General features: G+C 41.9%; 1 protein-coding gene across 3 annotated transcripts in view; it reads right to left on the minus strand.

Moving 5' to 3' along the window:
* Mylk4 (myosin light chain kinase family member 4) overlaps nucleotides 1-18610 on the minus strand; it is a 79815-nt gene extending 61205 nt beyond the window's left edge. For 2 of the 3 annotated variants that reach the window (XM_040755778.1, XM_021225027.2), the window contains exons 1-2: nucleotides 18435-18610; nucleotides 16333-16603 (exon numbers count right to left, since the gene is read on the minus strand). In XM_040755778.1, the coding sequence (XP_040611712.1) occupies nucleotides 16333-16603; nucleotides 18435-18451 (288 nt within the window). In that variant the 5' untranslated portion in view covers nucleotides 18452-18610. Of the gene's footprint in view, nucleotides 1-11493; nucleotides 11742-16332; nucleotides 16604-18434 lie in introns of those variants that run through there. The other variant, XM_040755779.1, reaches the window with a different exon arrangement.
* Between the last annotated feature and the right edge of the window lie 717 nt (nucleotides 18611-19327).

The following is a 19327-nucleotide window of genomic DNA, read 5'->3' on the forward strand; positions in this document are numbered from 1 at the left end:
GCCATTTGCTTACAGGCACAGTATAATCCTTCCCCCAAATGATTTGACAGTGTTGGCATTATTACACCAATGTGATGATACAAGAACTGAGACAAAGAGAAAATCTAATAACTAATGTCACACAACTATTGAGTGGTTCCCCAGGATATGAATTTGGGTACAAAGGATGCCAGAATAAAGAAATGAACCCCCACATCCATCTTATAGATCCCTAGACTGTTAATTATGAGTTGGGAAACAATAATGAAGTGGAATAGTTGAAAATAAACTTTAATGAATTTCACCTATAAATCTTTATTTTATGGACTGTAGTAGGAGTTAGCCTGAATAAAATGTTAAACTAGAACTGATTTCATTCACATGAAATAAATGCTGTGTGGTAGGATCCTGTCATTTGATTTGTAAGATCCAAACACAGTGCAGTCTTTACAGAACAAGGCAAGACTGAGATTTGTTTTTTTTTAATTGAACACACTTGACCAGATTAAGAGCCATGCCATTGACTTTCCAGTCTTCCACTTATTCCCAGCAAATTTCGTTAGAATACAGTGCCATGTTAGTAACCAGCCTCCTGAACTTGGGACTCATGACAGTTTGCAGGGAGCAAAGAACAGAGGGAAAAGAGGGAAGAATAAAGCTTTTTCTGTGTCTTCCAGCTAAGTACAAGTCGGGCACAACCCTGCACCATTTGGAAAGACAAGATGCTAGACACCAAAAGAACGGCTTCTGCGCTGGGCAGTGGTGGCGCACGCCTTTAATCCCAGCACTCGGGAGGCAGAGGCAGGCGGATCTCTGTGAGTTCGAGGCCGGGATGGACCGATAGCCTCCAAAACAATACAGAGAAACCCTGTCTCGAAAAACCAAAAAAAAAAAAAAAAAAAAAAAAAAAAAAGAATGGCTTCTGCTCCTTTTGTTAGACTGACTGTAATTTCAGAGCTGATGATTTCTATAGACAATCTGCATCAGGTTTGACATAGGTGTGCACTGCCTGGCTCCTAAGGGATATTTAGTTGTTTACCCAGAAAAGCAATGGCCTCTGCCTTGACCCTGGCCCGTGAAGCCTGTGTTGCTTGAGTCTTCTTATATGCACATCAGATGGCAGGGTCCCATCACGAAGTATTTGCATAGTCACATGTAGATGGTCTTGGTCCTGCAGAACATTCATGTTGGAACTCCTTTTGGCCTCCTCATGGTATATTATGGCAACTCCTATGTATGCATCTTTACATGATGATGAGGCAGACTAACTCATTTTGCCACCACTCCAGTAAGGATGAAAAAATGTGAGACATACTTCAATAAATCACATCCTGTACTGATGTCTGATAGTGGTAATGTGGGGATGAGGAAAGTCAAGCATGACAGTGTAGTATCAAGATGTCTAAAGATCATAGCCTAGGTGCCTCAGAAACATGGAAACTTCTACCCACAGAAAACAATGATACATGAGAAGCCATGAAAGGATAAATGTCGTCCAGGACAGTAAATGTGGGGCTCTGTTCTGAGCAGGGAAGTGATCAGAATCCAGAGAAGATGCAGACAGTTGGGCAATGGCCTGGCAGCTCAATGAAAGCTGGACCCAGGGCAGAGTTAAGAAGTGGAGGGGGTTTATGTGAGGTCCTGTGTCCAGTCTACACACAAGTGCAGTGTATTGTTTTCTCTACTGAGCGTATTTTCTTCTCTGTGCCAGGCACCACGCAAACTGCATTAGGCAATAACTCTATGAGGTCAAGATTACTAATCTCAGGCAATGAGATGCACTGAAGGGCTCTACAGAACATGCTTAGTGTCACAGAGGCAGCAAGAGGCCACATGAAATTCAGATATGTGGCCATATATATGTCAATCTGCATTGAAAAGTGAAACTATGATAAAGTGAAATACAAATAGGCAAGAATAAAATATCAAGTCATGCTATAAAAAGAGAAGAAGGATACTTAGGCACTATCTGCCTTCCTAAAGCTAGCTTTGGTGAAATGTCAGTTGCAGCTGATAGTCAAGACTTGTATTGGGTTGACAAAGTATTGAATTCATAGGAGCTATTAGCAAAACAGTAGGGTATTTAAGAACTCATGGTACTAGTTTATAATCTAAGCCGGGCATTGGTGGTACAAGCCTTTAATCCCAGCACTCGGGAGGCAGAGGCAGGCAGATTTCTGTTAGTTGGAGGTCAACCTGATCTACAGAATGAGTTCCAGGACAGACAGGTTCCAAAGCAATACAAAGAAATCCTGTCTCGAAAATCCAAAAAATAAAAATAAAAAAATCTGAATTTATTTTATATACTTAAACAAATCAGATCCAGGATATTGTGTCTTTTCTCAAGCAGAGCTGAGAAAGTGCTAGCATTGGTTTGAACAACTACAAAGATACCCTGGGCTGGGATCCAGCACAGTAGTAAAGCACTTGCCAAGCATTCAAAAGGCCCTGGGTTCCATCCTCAGCACCAGGAAAAAAACCAAAAGCCTGAAAGGTCCTTACACGCACATGCGCCTTTTCAACTTCTTCCCACTGGAGGTCGCTATTACCTTATGTTTGCTGGCACGAGCCTTGGCTTGCTAGTTGGCAATGTAGACATTTAAAACCCACCAGGTTCCTACATTTGTATTTGAAAAGCAAACAATTAAAATAGTCTTTAAATTGAAAAAATACTTCAGATCATATGAGGATAAGACAAATTGCCTTTAGAAAATTTTGTTTGTCTACAAATACTTAATGTCTTTGTTTTTCATTTAAATTATTATAATGGTATATATATGAAATTTTACATTTGTTCAAATCCACAGACTGTACAACACCAGGGGTGAGGTCAGTATAAAACATAGAGTATCAGTGAAGGTTTGCTTGTTCTGCTATGATTGTTGCTCATAGGTCTGTGCCATGGAAGATGGACTATGTATGCACAGCTCTGTAACTATGGGAGGTGTGTTATCTATGGATTAATTTGTATCTTTCTCTTGGTTTTTCTATGAACCCAAAACTTCTCTAAAAATCAAATTACTTTTTTAAAAGAAACTCTGGTAAAGGTTCTGCAATTAAGCCTATATACTGGTTTTAAATGTTGAACAAATGAAATCCGTTCAGGCAGAAATGCCATACCGCGCAGCTATACCACTTTGGCCAAATTCCTAGTCTTAGTAAGTCTTAGCATACATATCCACAGACAGAGAGCATCATGGAGCTACTGTGAAAGTAAACACACACAGTGTGGGAAATACTTAGCATAATGTCTGGAACATGCAGCATAAATGCTAGAGATCAGTCAGGGAGGGTCTATTTTTGCTGATGCATTACTGGAGACGGAGCCCAAGGTTTTACAGAGCTAGACAAGGCCCTGAGCTTGTACCCCTATATTTATAAAATACTTAGAACAAGTACTGACAAAAAGTGAGGACTATTTACGTATCTGTCAATAAAATAACTGGGTAAATAAAGAACTACAACAAGGTTAAAGGCAAAAATCCTAAATAGGTAATCAGCAAACACGACCCTAAGAACATACAAATTGGAGTAGGGTGCAACATGTGTGCAAAATTCGAGCCACCATGGGATGCATCCCCAACTCTGGGGATGGATAATATCTTAATGTAATATGCTTATTCTAGAAAGTTCAGATCTAAATGAGACCTAATGCCATCAGTTCTTATGTTTCTAAATAACTAAGGCCTGCCAAGTCATCTGAATGGGTCCCCAAACATCTTACTAAAAGGAAAAGAACACACGAACAGAATCTAATCCTGTTTAATGTCCGGCTAAAGGAATAGTCTTGTTTTGCCAGGTTCTGCCTCTTTTTGAGACTATCAGTGACCATGAGCAAATGGAATTGCCTTTGCCATTGGATTTCATTTATTTTTGCTTCAAACTACAGTCATGGTTTGACAACTTTTATTGGCATCTAAGCATAGCCAACACTTCTAGCTTGGTAATAGTTGCTTTTTAACTAAATTCATATAAAATCTATGTAATGACTGAAGTGACTACTTAGACTCTGGTATGGGTGGATTAGATATATTTGTGAATTAAAGTATGCATTAATATTTCATTTTTATGCCTACCCCTTATCCTAATTTTATTAATATGAGCATTTACCTTCATAGGAAAGGTAGGAATAGCCCTAGCTTGTTCATGTGTGGAATAAAAACACTAGACAGTAACAGGTAGTTAGATATATCAGAATGTGAGTATACACACTGCTGGCTTCTAGCCTAGTTATTTCCTTTTTTTAGAATTTCCTGATGTCTCGGCCGCTGACAAGACCATTAACCCCACACCTGTTACAGCCTACCACCTAGACTCACCCCCTGCCCTGCAGGCTTCCTGCTCCCATGCCCAGGCATTCAGAGAACTTCTGGATGAGGTGCTGGGACCTGTGGAAATTAAGCACCAGTGACACTTGGTACAGAGCTAGAACTACAAGCCAAGGTGTAAGCTCCAGGGCCTGGCTGGTGGTTTACCAGACTGGAGGGCTCAAAGAACTGGGCCAGATCTTGATCTGTAGATCCAATGTGGGAAGGAGCAGAAGAGCATGGAGCGGGGGGGGGGGGGGTGATGACACCCTAATAGAGATAAGAACTCTAAAAAAAATTCTGGCTCTTGTGTTGATTTATTAAAGTTTGCCTGAGGCTGGGCAGTAGTGGCACACGCCTTTAATCCCAGCACTTGGGAGGCAGAGGCAGGTGGATATCTATGAGTTCGAGGTCAGACTGGTCTACAGAGTGAGTTCCAGGACAGCCTCCAAAACAATACAGAGAAACCCTGTCTCGAAAAACAAACAAACAACAACAACAAAAAGTTTGCCTGAGGATTCAGAAGACAAAGCCAGCCTCGAGCTATAGAGATCAGGCAGTGGAGATACACACCTTTGATCCTAAAACTCAGGATTAAGAGATAGATGGATCTCTGTGAGTCCAAATCTACACAAGACTGATCCAGTCCTAAAGAGAAACAGTTCACACAAAGATGATCTCAGCATCCCAGATGCTGAGATCATATGCCTTTAATCCCAGCACTAGGGAGGTATGTAAGACAGGAGCAGGGTCTGAGTATCAGACACTCATTCTCCAGTCACATTGAGGATAGGAAGACATTGAAGTCTCAGGATTCTCCAGCCATGCTGAGGAGCCAGGATTGCCTTTCAGCTGAGGTAGAGGAAGAGCTAGTGACCAGCTGTTTTGCTTTTCTGATCTTCACCTCGAAGCTTGAACCCCAATATTCGTCTCTGGGTCTTTTATTTTTTCGTGCTACAGGCTCTGGCAGCACAGGTCAGTCAGAAGAGAATCCTGATGTTCAGAAAGCAGAGTCCTCCCTCACTGCCAGGAATCTTGAACAAGTTCATTTCACCTCTTGGGTTTTGAGACCCCCCCTTCCGAAGATTTGGACAAGCTGGCCTCCAAGGTCCCTCAAAATCTATGTTTTAAGGCTCTGTGTGTGTGTGTGTGTGTGTGTGTGTGTCTGTCTGTCTGTCTGTCTGTCTGTCTGCCTGCCTGCCTGCCTGCCTGTCTGAAATCAAATCTAAAGCCTTGTGCATCTTAGGCACATATTTGACCATAGAGCTGAACCCCAAGTTCCAATCTTTGAGTCACAACCACAGTACAGTGTTTTAGGGGGTCTGCAGCAACACACACACATATTACCAAATAGCACCACCATAATCTGCAAGCAGCAGAACCTCCAACTGGAGAAAGCCATGTGCCAAGAACTAAACTGAAGATTAATGAACATACTTTAAAAAGCATATGTCATCTTAATTCTATAAAATAGACTCATAAATCAAGTGATTTTTCTCTCTGAAAAGCAGTAGATGAGGTTGAAAGAAATGTTAAAATAAATACTAGCAGGCAGTATACATGTATACATACAGAGGCTGTCTCCATGCTTAAGGCCATCTCCGTGTGTAAGAAGACTGTCAGACTGTCTAAGGGTTTCTTTTGCTGCAATGAAATGCCATAACCAAAAGAAAGTTGGGGAGGAAAGGATTTATTTGGCTTACACTCCACATGCTGTTCATCACTGAAGGAAGTCAGGACAGGAATTCAAACAGGGCAGGATCCTGGAGGCAGGAGCTGATGTAGAAGTCATGGAAGTGTGCTGCTTACTGGATTGCTTCTCCTGAAGCTCAACCTGCCTTCTTATAGAACCTAGGACTACCAGCTCAGGGATGACATCACCTACCATGACTTGGGCTCTCCCTCATTGATCACTAATTGAGAAAATGCCTTGCAGCTGCATCTCATGGAAGCATTTCCTCAACTGAAGCTCCTTCCTCTCTGATGAATCTAGTCTGTGTCAAGCTGACACACAAAACCAGCCAGTACAAAGACATAATAAGGGTCTGAGGCCCAGATGTGTAAGACAGCAATGTGATGAAAACAGTAACAGTTACAGCCTTCACATTTTACGCAGCATTTTCATATGTACATCTACTTTATTTTACCCAAAGAGTATGCCAGTATGTCAGAAAGGGACAGGCACACACCGCTATTCAAAGAACACCCTGGGGTGGCAGAGTTAGGACCTGAAGCTGTCTCTGTTCTCAGGGCAGTCCTTAGCACTGACTTTGAGGGGCCACTCTGAGTTCATCCTTACTGCATGTGGACAGTGGTCAGGCGTCTTTCATTTCTGTTGATGGGACAAATACACTAACAAAAAGCAACACAGGGGAGGGAGGAAATGGATTATTCTGTTTGCAATTCCAGGTTACATCTATCATCCTGGGGAAGTCAAGGAAAGAGCCCAAGCAGCTAGTCACATCCGTCACATTGGCAGTCAAGAACAATCTAAATAAGCGTATGCTCCTCAGCTAGTAGTCTTCACTCTTAGACAGTCTGGTTCAGTCCTTAAAAAAAGGTCCATTCTATACAAAATTAACAGTGAAGATAATCCCCCAAAGATGTGCCCATAGGCTAACCTGATCTAGACAATCCCTCTTTAAGATTCTCATCCCAGATGAGTCTATGTTGTGGCACCTTGACAGTTAAAACCACCTGGTGCAGCATATTAACTGACCCCAGATATCTGCAGAAATACCAGTGTATGCCTCTAAAACAGAGCAGGGAGGCTCTGGTGCTCACCAAAGACCCCCCACTGAAACCTGGTTGCTTCCATAAAGTGGTTTTCACCAATGACCAGGTTCAGAAAGCTGTGCCCCTCCGCATAACAAGTACCCACATAGGGGTGGGGGTCAATAGGAAGCACCTCCAGCATTGTTTGTAAGCCTGGTGCAGAAAGACCCAATGTTCATGAGCATTATGTCTTCATCAAGTGCAAAATCATACACAGACAGAAAGAGCTTATGAGGTGTGCAGATATCCTGGGATCCTATGCAAAAGAGAGCGTGCACCTGGTAAGACTACTTTTTTTCTGTATGAACTTTTTATTTTGAGACAGGGTCTAACCGTGTAACTTGGGTTGACCTCCAACTCACAGATCTGCCTGCCTCTTTCCCATGTAATGGAATTAAAGGCATGCACCACTAGGCTGCATATCATGTATATATGAGTTTTGTTCCACAAGTCTCAAGAAGCAATCCCGGGACCCAAAGCCATGCATTGTCTCCCTTGTGCTCAACCACAGTCCCCAAGGAAGACTTTTTTATGTTAGTGCTTGCCTCCTCATGACTTTCATCTTAAATTGAGCAATTCTTCCCTGAGATAAGCCAACAATACCAAAAATGAGCTGGTAACACCACAAGCTGAAAACTGGTAAAACAAAAACAAGCTGGTAACAACAACAGCAATCAATCCCCAAATGAGCAAAAGGACAATATCCTGATCGCAACACCTTAAAGGCTAAATGTTGAAACATCTGTGCATTTGAATGTGTGTTTCTCTCCTTGCTCTTTACACAGTCTGATCTACTTGCTCCAGCCGTTGCTGGGCAACTGAATGGGGACTCTTCCTGTCCCCCTCAGAGCTACTGCAGCTGGCCACCTCCCTAGAGTTCTCTGGCATTTTTGAGAGAGCACCAGGTAAGTTATGTTTGCACAGAGGCAACTGAAGATGCTATGGGCCCTGTTAAACTTATCAAAAGAGACAGAACCAGGCAGACTTCAGTCCTACAACAAAGGTGCAACTATGAGCCTCCTGTCCACAGTGGTCAGCTTAGCTAGCATCATGCTGGGGCTTCCTTCTTTCACTGTCTCACATACGGGGGTTCCACGCCTGTTTCTAGGAGTCAATTCCCAAATTAAGGATCCAAACAGAAGCCCTGGTTTCGGGTTCTGCTTTCTGGTGGGAATTTGGGAGTGGTAGTTTGGAGATACTAGATATACTGTGCTGGCCACATAAAAACCCTAAGAAAACTTTCACAATACTAATGTTCTATATAGTAAACACCTCTTAATATCAATTTTCCCTTTTCTCTAGAAGGAAGACTGTTGCTACCTGCTTCCCTGGGTTCCCTAGGACTTGCTGCCACATGTTAGACAGAAAATGAGGAATGAATGCCTCTGGGCAAAGATCTGGAAAGTTTCTGTTGCAGATACCCCAGGGACCACCTTAGTTGAGAGGGATTTTAGGTTCTCTGAGGTCACGAAGTAACAAATCATTTTTAAATTTATGTTGTGCATGTGTTGCTGTGCATTTGAAAAATCTGTACTTAGCTCACTGTTGCATTTTGACTTTTGTGAGAAAATGTTATAAATGGGTTGGCATGTTAAAATATTAATTAAAATAAGTAACATGAAAGAGCATCCTTTGGCATATACTTGGGAGACCTGTTCCAGGAACCCATCCCAAGTCTTTCAAAGTGGTTTATATAAAAATGGAAGGAGGTTGACATATGGCCATGTACCTCTTCTCCTAAGCTTTAAATCATCTCTGGCTTACTTATACTACTTAGTACAGTGTTATTTCTGATAGCTGTTATTCTCTATTATTTAGGGAATAATTATAAGGAAAAATGTCTGCAGATGTTCAGTACAGACATAATGTTTTCTCCATGGCTAGCTAGACCCACAGATGTGCAATTCATGGATACAGTAAGTCAATTGTATAGTGAAACTCTTGAAGATAGTCTGTGAAAAATGGAGGTCTGGGTAATGCTAATAGATAAATGTACATTTTACAAACATAATGGCTTGGGGAAATGGATAGGAACACAGGCAAATTATATTTGGAATTTCATTAACACATGTGTTAAGCATTTTCTTGCCTAGAAACATAGCTGTAACTAGCAACAATTACATATTTAATGATGTTGTCTCAACTTTAGAGATAGAGAAAACAAAGATATTTGTCTCATGTTATAACAACTAAAATTTTTATAAAATTATTGTAACTTTGATTATTCAGAAACACTGAAACAACATACATAGTAAGGTTAACTTTACATGAACAGACATCTAAACACATACATTGGAAAGCCTTTACCTCTTGACTAAAGACAGCATTTTAACATTACAAATGGATTCTCTAGCATCTCTGTAAAATAAAATCCCTAAACTGCTGTGCCTGGGCAAATTTCAAAGATAATCAGCTATCAATATTATAAATAATCATTAGTGATGAAAAAGATGAGTTACGTTGTTGATTTGACATAAATGAGCTTTTCTTTATAGTCAAGAAGCTACAAGAACCTTTAAAACACATATGCAGTGCTTCTAAATGCTTGCCAACATTTTCATTGTCAGCTAGCAGAGGTAGAAATTCCACTGGTCCTAGCCTCAGAGCTTCAGTGAATACCAGTCTTTTCTACACAGAAGCTGAAGGCCCTCATAGCATTTCTCATGGAAGAAATGCAGTCCTCCTGATATTTCCCATAAAGGATACATTAAACAACCAAACACGATTAATGCTTGGGAGTCAGTGACTGGGTCTGAATAGACAGACAACCATGATGTCTAAAAACAGGTTTATATGTGTTTCAAGGTTTGTTTTGTTTTGTTTTTCTATTGCAGTTTTTCTCCTATTGATTTTACCTTGTCCTCAACTAAGATGGATAAGGTAATTAAAAATTTTTTTGAAGATTTAGCTGTTCTTTTGAACATGAACTTGATAATCACACAAGTGTCCATGTAGCCGGGACCCCAGGAAAGGCTCAGGCATTGGGGAAGCATAGAGTTGTGTCATTTGAACACCACCAAGAAGCAGAACCTGTGATTTCTCATAGGATTAGATGTAAGTAATTCATGGATGCACACCTACCAAACCACCACTTCAGGAGATCTTTTCAACTGTAAATGATGAATTGCCAAGTGCAGCAATAGCATTCCAGTGGGGCATTGTTTCTTTGGAGAGAGGAGATGAAGAAAATCTTACTCTTTGCAGGTGCAAAGCATGTGCATACATATAATGAGTGCATCAAGAAATCCAATGGTAGATACATATCAAACAGGGTATCTGTAGAACTAAATTTCATGGGAAGGGCTGGCATGTGGCTCCACAACACTTACCTGGAAACTTCAAGGCTTCCAGATTGATTTTTAGCATTGTACACACACAAACAATATTGTATAAGTGCGTGTGTTGGGAGGGGTGCTTAGACATTGTCCTCAGGAACACCACCTACCTCTCTTTGAAACAAGGTCTCTCATTGACCCAGGGTTCACTAATTAGGCTAGACTGGCTATCTAATAAGCACTGAGATCCAGCATTAACATTACAAGATGGGTCACCATGCCCAACATTTTTACACAGGTTCTGGGGTCAAACTCATGCCCTCATGGTTGCAATGTAAGTACTTCACCATCTGAGCCCTCTCTCTAGCCCTTTAGGAAAAAACTATGGAAAAGGTGCAAAATTTCATGGAAGAGGTCAATTCAGGGAGGGCATGCTGGAAGAGGATGGAAGATAAAGAAAAATTTGCCGAAAAACACTGCTGCGAACCTGCCTCCCAAAAGGAGTGCTGACCTGACCCACTAGGTCTTCTGCAATGTTTGCTAAACTGTCCAACGTGTTTGGAAATGACTTAGCAGATGGTAATTAAGTACATGGAGAAAGCTGCTTTCCTGGGAATGAACACCTTCTCTTGGAAAGTACTACAGTCTTTAAGCTGAGAACGGTTTCTCTTCCAGAATTGTATTTTGCTCACATAATTCCATCAGAGGAATAGCTTTTGTGTTCTACAAAAAAACCTTATCAGCAGCAGTTCAAAGCATGGAAGGCGACATTCCAAGTACTCAGCACCCCTCATTGCTGTGCTTACAACAGATTTCCTACCAACAGGACAAATCTTTCATGTGTTTCTTTTATAACTAGGACATATAAAAAGGACAAAACTGAAGTGATGCCAACATCATTTTTTAGCTCTCATGCCTTACTTAAATTAATCCCTCACACAGCTGCCTCAAGATTCCCCGAAAGTTGGTCCAATTGCTAGAAATGATGAAAGGTGCCACATGTCACTATTATTATCCCAGCCCCTCCTAAGACAGTAGTCCTGGGCCAAGGTCCAGCAAGGCATGGATCCTGCCTTTGGTGAACACTATCCCTGGGATGGAAATGTTCAAAGAAAATTGCCGAATGAGTCTGCCCTCATTCAAAAGGATTTCACTACCTGTGTATCCTCAAGCGCAGGTGCCTGCTTGGGGCTTCCCCATGTCACCATTGACCGAAACAGGCGCCAGAAGACTGAAGACGACAGAAGGCACACGCTACCTACAATCCAGAAGTCTTTTCTTTGAAGTGTGGAGTCCATTCTCTGGGAGCAGCTGTGGAGTCCCTGGATTTATAAGACACCTTCCCTGCCCTGATCTAGCACAGTCACTCTCCAAGTTCCTCGTGCTCCCTGCTCTGTTCTGAGGAGTGGGCATCCTGAAGAGCAATGGGATTTTGTGTGTGTGTGTGTGCAGTCCTACACTGGTGTCTCTGGTTACACGACCAACTAATACTCTACTTCTTTAAAAGGAAACACATGACAGCTTTTTGTGACAGATCAGAGACAGGTGCAAGGACTGAGGGAGATCGCTGGTGATAATTTATACTGACACACATGTGTTTGTCCCCTGGTCAAGGACTAGTAGCTGCATTGTAACTGGTATCAGCTGCCTATTCTGGGCCAATGCCAGCAAGGAAGCTTTCTCTTGCCATTTTGGGACAAGGAGCAAAAACAGGTCAGGGGAGGAGGAGGTGGAAGAATGTAACACCAAAAATTAAAAATCTTCATCCTTAACTATGCTATTTTGAGATCTAATGAACCTGGCTGGCGGTAAAATTTCACATCAGCTGTCAGGAAATGTCAACTGCTATTAAAACAACCAACTCAATCAAAATAGAGACACCCATGCTTTACCCAACCCTCTGTAGTCTTTTGCCCATTCGGCTAGGAAATATTTTTGTTTGGTTCAGTCTTTGAATATCTGTGAGAAGCATTTAAACATCCCAGCTCTTCAGCTTCTGATCCTCCTGTCTCTACCTCCTAAATGCTATGATTACAGGCACGGAGTGGGTCATCACGCCCAGTTATGTGGTGCCACTGCTCCAACTCAGGCTTCGTGGATGCTACGGAAGCATGCACCAATTGTAGTACATACCCAGGTCTGAAACCTGAAACATATTTTATTCATCCATTTGTTCGGTTTCTATTTGTGCATGATCTTTTGAAGGAGTGTTGTGGATGTCCTCATGGGCATGGCCTAGGAGCAAATATAAAATCTAGGCTTTGCATTGAGCATTCCAGAGAGGATGGGAGCATCCCTGACCTGTGCAAAATCTTGCAGGTAAGACAATGGTGCTGGTAAGGGATCGGGTTGGAGATGACCCAGAAGTGATGAATATAGGGTGTTGGTGATGGCACAGATTTAATGTTCAGTGGAGACTGAGGCTGAGCTGAAGAATCAGAGAGCTCCCAGGTGTGGTATAAAGAGAGAAGAGGGGAAATGCCTGGGGGATGGGAGGTTGAGCTGTGCCCTTATTCTTAGGGATGGTGACTGTTACTTCCAATCTATTGCTAACTCCTTGATTGGGGAGAGACCTATGCTACCCTTCAAAGTCTTTAATTTTGAGACATGGAATGGAAAAGGAGAAAATGGAAGCGAACCCATGACTTGCCCCTTTAAGTCATAAACCTTTTTAAATTCACAGTATTGTAACAAAAGGGAAAAGGATATTAGAAAACAGAACCAAATGGAAAATGAAGCAAAATTAAAGAAACAAAGTGAAAATTATAAAACAAATGTTTCAAGAGGCGTGGAATATGAAGTATTTAATAATTCATAAGAAAACCTAGAGGAAGAGAAAAGTAGTTTAAAATAAACTCCGTGAAGGGAAAATAAATGAAATAGAAAATCCTGGTTAAGAGCCGGAAAAGAAAAAAAGTTTCACTGAACTACTTTAACAAATACAGGTTGTTAAATTTATATACAGTTTTTCTGCTCTTGGGACTGAGAGCAGATAAAGTTGCTTTTGGAAACTGTATTCCAAGCTTCCAGAACAAAGCTGTGTCCCCAGAGTGTCTGAAATCCAGTGAAAATTGCCTTTCAGTGCGGCTGGCAAATGTTTCTGCCATTAGCAGACCTAATCTTCTCAGAAAGAGAATGGGAAGGGGGAGAAAAGAGAGCAAAGTGAGAAAGTTGACGGGTCTTTTTAATAGTCCCCGGGGAGAAAAGAGTGGCACAGTAAAGATCTCCTGCAGTCTTGCAGAAGATGGAGACTGCCATGGTAGCCAAGCTGTGTCCACACACCCGAGCTGCGGAGGCGGCCTCTCTACCTGCAAGTTGCTGGCCAGGATGACTCTGCTGCACCCATAGACTGGGCCTTGACCACCATAGAAAGAGCTCTGCGCCTCTGACCCCTGTACCTGTCCATTCTACACAGGGCCAGAGAAGGACAGGGTGCTGACTGCTGACATCCCTGGACCTTCTCCATTTATAAATAAAAAACAGAACAGGACATATGGCACTCCTTGTCACTGGTTTCTACCTTCGACCGTGTCAACTGTAGCATGGAAACAAATAAGACCCTGCTACAAAGTGTTTGTTTACTTCCTCTAGAGTCTCTGCAGACGCACGTTTCCCCCAAACCCCAAATTAGGTTTCTAACTTCTCAGAACAGTTGGTAATTGTAAAAGTAATTGTTCCTAGGCAAGCTTACACTCCAACTCACCATTACCTCACACTTTAAAGGCAGTTAATTAAAATGTTCTAGCACATAACCTTGGCACAGTGGCACATAACTGTAATCTTGGTATCTAGAGGGCAGAGGCAGGAGGATCAGAAATTCAAGGTCATCCTAAGCTACACATGGAGTTCAAGGACTGCCTGGGCAACACAAGGAACCCCCACCCTCTCTCTCAAAAAAAATTCCAAACAACAGCAGCAACAAAATTATATCACAGAATTATGAGAACAAGCGTGCTTGGCAAATATCAAATCATCTAAACTGTCAGTTGATTTCTGTTGTGCAAAGTGATGAAATATGAGTGTTTTTCTGCTTCCTTCAGAAATTCAAGAGGAGAAAATAAATTATGTTTGTGCTATTAATGGTCCTTACAAGGGTGTCTTTCATGTCTCAATTATATTTTGCCTATGACAATTTCTTCTTCTGTATCTAAGTAACTGAGGGGTTGCATGCACCTAGATAGTGCCAGCTATCTGGGAGGCTGTGGTTGGAGGATGACTTGAGCCCAGGAGCTTAGGACTGTGAGTTTCACCGAATCTATACCATACACATCATAAAATAACCTTACACTTGCAAAAGGAAATTCCTTAAGATAAGAAGAAATAAGTAAAGCGGTTCATTTTTATTATGTGTCTGAGGTAGAGGGTATATTCACTGGAATGTTGTGCCAAGGAAGCCAGAGGCGTCTGATCCCCTGGAGTTGGAGTCGGACTATTGTGAGCTATCTCTTGTGGCAGTTGAGAACCAAACATATATTCTTTTCAAAGTCGGTATGTTCTCTTAACCATGGAGCCATCTCTCTAGCCCCTATAAGTTTTACTTTACTTTTAAGTTTTCTTTAATCTTTGTCTGTTGTAAATCAATATGTTTAAGTTTTTCCTATGTACTATGCATGTGTGAGAGAAATAGGGTGTAGCACATGCGCTAGCACACGTGTGTGGGGGTTAGAAGACAGCTTTGTGAAATCGGTTCTTCCATCCACCTTCATGTGGGTTCCTGGGTTCTAACTCAGGCCACCAGGCTTGCATGGTCAGCACCTTTCCCCACTCAACCATCTCTCTAGCCCACGTTATTTGAACACTGTAACTTAGAAATCCCCTGAACCATATATGAGGACATTGTGTGGACACCTAGACACCCATGTCTTGAATATGTATTGTTTTCCCCTCTCTTCTCCCCCCCCACCACACACACAAACACACACCCCAATGTCCATACACATACTAGCTCTTTTTCCTATTTAATAAACCTACCAACTTCGTTTCTCCCTAATCATCTTGAAATTCTTTTCTACAGTATAGTCAAGGATATCCCTTTACTTGAGTGGCGGTCCCCGGCAGGGGGTGGGGGGGGTGGGGTGAGGTCTCCTCAACATTGTGGTGGTAGTGGTAGACCACTCTCCCTTACACCGCTGACACCCACCCCATTCCCATATACACACACCATAAATGCTTACCATGCTTTGGATATATTGACCAACTTACTTTCATAACACCTATCATCTCCCTGATCAGATCAGGTAACTCCATGTTTGAACTTGGTGTTGCTCAGAGCATTTGTTCTGTACAGTGGGCACTGGGTTCCACCATCATGCTAGCAGCAAGGAATGATGTCCCTTCTCTGGACTTTGTTGTCAGTAGCTCCATTTCTTTCTTTTTTTGGTTTTTTTGTTTGTTTGGTTTTGGTTTTACGAGACAGGGTTTCTCTGTATTGTTTTGGAGGCTGTCTGTCCAGCCTGGCCTCGAACTCACAGAGATCTGCCTGCCTCTGCCTCCCGAGTGCTGGGATTAAAGGTGTGCCCCACCACCACCAGGCCAGTAGCTCCATTTCTAACAGAGCTCAGGATCTTTAGGAAATTGGAAGCTGCAGAGAGGTCTCCCGTGGTGCTTCTCCCAGTTTTCAGCCCAAACACATATTTTAAACGACCCTTCTGGAAAGTGTGTGTCCATAGCATATTCCATAAATATGCATGTATATGTATATGTATATATGATTGAGAGGGGTGATGAAACAGAACCCTGGGTCTCTGGTATGATATACACACCCTCTACCACTGAGCTACCCTCCCAGTCCAACAGAAATTTCAAATTTCCTCCACCACTGCAGGTAAAATGTACACCAAAGGCTTCTGAACTACTAACCCAACACACAAGCCTCGAGAAGAGGAGTGAAATGTGTCTGTTCCCCCAGCTTCTTGAGCTCTACACACAAGTGACAACACGGAACTTGAAAGGGGTCAAAAGAGCACCACCCAGGAGGTAAGGGATGACATGATTACCTCATAGTCTCCAGCTTGCAGATCCAGCTCACTAGCATTCTCTTCCAGAAAACACTTCACCTTCTCCACCTCCTCCATGCACTGGAAAAAGGCCACTTTCTCCAGGGGGTTGCTGCTGTGGCAGGAGCTGATCTCCTCAAGCCTCCTCACCTTCAGCATGCTGGTTGTGAGTCTGAGCAGGCTGCTGTCAGGAGTGGGGTTTTCATCTCCTGCCGTCTCAGGTTTGTAAATCAGGACACAGTCGTGACTTTCCAGTACTCTCTTCTCCTGACTGTAAGAAAGGGAACAAGAAAGACAAGTTCAGGTCACTCATTCATCATCAACTTCCAAAATCAGGAGCAACGCTGCTATTCTAATTGAAACTTTCTCCACTGCTGGAACTTTTACAGGAAAATATTTTTATTTTTTACATTTTCCCTCAAAATCAAATAGTAAGAAGCATCCTCCCAGGTGACTACGTACATCCTTCACTGCACCAAACAGTTATGTTTATTGGGCTTATTTCATGTTGGTTATTCAAAGAAAACACAGACCTTTGTACACACAGGAGTGGCTGGAAAAATCCTTTTGTAAAAGAAGTTTATATCCATCTACATTAAAAAGCAATAAATGAACATACAGGTATTACTATCTGATGCATCTCTGCTTTCTAGAACCCAAGAAAGACTGCATTACCTTCAGGAAGATGAGACAGGGAACCTGCCCCCACCCCACAGAGATGACCACAGGTGGCTGTCACCTGAAAGATTTTGTTTGCATCCCCGATATCTGCTCACCCCTCCCTCGACCTTCCACTTGCTTTCACCCCAGAAGTCCAAACTCTTGTCCCTTCAGGCTCTTAATAAAAGACGCTCTGCTGCCCTGCTTTGAGTTTCATACTTCCGTGCAGTGAGCATCTGATTTTTTCTAGATATCTATTCATTATCAGGCTTTTTCTTCACAGACTAAAATTAGCCAAGCTGTGGAAGATGAGGGGCAAATTTAAAATTCTTCTGCCATTTCAAGTGGTGGATTAAAACACGGTGTGAGGACTGGGCTTTTTGACTGGGATTGCAAGACTTGCTTCTCACATTACTGCAAGAACGACTTGTCCAGGAACAGGGGCTTCCCTATGTTCTTCTGGAAATTGTGTCACCTTTTGGGGTGGCGTCTCCACCAGAGCAATTATCTGCTGGCATCCCCCTCTCCCCATCTTTAAATTATTCGGTGCTGGGGACTAAACACAATAACCCACACATGTTATAAAGAACTTCTACCTCTGGGTTACACCCCAAGTCCTTCTGCCTACATCTTAAGACATTTGGTATTGGTTTTTCCAAAGAAGTCCATTTCATATGAAGTGTTGCCCAACACCTTGCATTGCACCTTTGCTAACAGCTTTGCACTGAGCTCAGCTTTGCATGCTTTCTCTGAAATACTCTCCATACAAAATAGGGAATGTACACACTACAAAATAACACTTAATCCTAGACACACACATGCATCTGTGTATTTACACATTACTTCACTATACAGGGAAAGAAAGATTAAGATTTCTATTTTGCTTTCCTGCGGCTAGTCCCTGAGGCCCCCTGCTGGAAATTCTCTGAAATTTGCTTCATTTCCTCTACAATCATTTCTAATTCTGCCAATGAAGCTTCACCTTTCATCTTTACAATTCATAGAGTAAAATAATGTACTAAACTTATAAAGTATTGTAAAGTCAATGCTCTACAAAATCCTATATATTGCCTAAAGAACTTAGGTTCAAAAAATTAAAATGCAAATAACATCAACCAGAACTCTACAGATGCATTGTACACCATTATTAGTACTTTGTAAACTTCTCTGAAAAAATTATTAAAATAAGAAGACAGATACATGTCTATTTAATGATCAACTGTCGCTAAGATAGAATGTTGAATTATAGGCAATACTGAAACTAGATCAGGAAGCCTAAAAATTAACATATTAAAACAGTGGGGGGGGTTAACACATTACCATTCCAAAAAGAAATACTAAGCATTGACTTCCTGAAGTTTGGAACAACTTGTTATTTAGAGCAACACAGAGAGAGAAGAGAGACTGGAGAAGAGCTGGTAACAATAAACAAAAGTGATTACCATCTGTAGGAGGACATCCTGGAGTTTGAACAACTCCACAAGCAGAGGATTCTTTCCGGCAGATAACAGGAATCTGCAGAATTCAAATAGACTGCAGAACTCTCCAGTAAGAGACTTCACTCTCAGTGGGCAGAAGTCTTCTGGAAAGCTACACCAGAGGAAGTAGCTTCTCCAAATGCCACCTTGAGCCCCTGTTTAAACTAATATGCTCCTTGATCTCATGTTGCTCAGCTGTTGCTTCCTTAGTCAGATGGGGGAGTATATTAATTTTAGATGCCAGGCCTTTCGAAGTTGATGGCTCCATTTCAAAGGTCAGGTAGGGAGAGGATGAACTGAGAGCACTGGATGAAATATCACCTTTACCTTCCCCTCTCAGTTCCCTTGTAATTACAGGGCTGGATTTGTGTTTGGTGGTCGCATATGCCTCTCAGGCCTGATTGCAGTTACCAGAATGCAAGGTATGGGAGCCCAGCACATTTGTTTTGATGATTATGAAGAGATCCAAGTGTAGTATGGTGCCTTCTGAATGCATTTAACAAGCATTGTTTAATTTAATAAATCCTTATTGTATTTAAAATGTCTCCAACTCTCCCCAGTTTAGGGGAAAAGGTCAAAGGCATGCATATCTAGGTAAGTACAAAGAATAGAGGTGGCTTTCTCACAAATTGTCCTTATGGGTAACAACATGACTCTTCCTGATTCTTGATAAAGAAAACAAATCCCCAGGTCTACTGTTCCTAGATTTATTTACTTGATATAAAACTTACATTGCTGACAAACTGATATTATGGACAGATTTATAATTCTTCATGACCCAGACAATTGAAAACCCTTGTTAAGTCTTTACTACTCCCTTTGTGACCCATTGACACTGCAGCCTCTGGACCGTTGCA

Source organism: Mesocricetus auratus, unplaced genomic scaffold (assembly GCF_017639785.1).
Source record: "Mesocricetus auratus isolate SY011 unplaced genomic scaffold, BCM_Maur_2.0 Super-Scaffold_100013, whole genome shotgun sequence".
NCBI classification, from domain to species: Eukaryota; Metazoa; Chordata; class Mammalia; order Rodentia; family Cricetidae; genus Mesocricetus; species Mesocricetus auratus.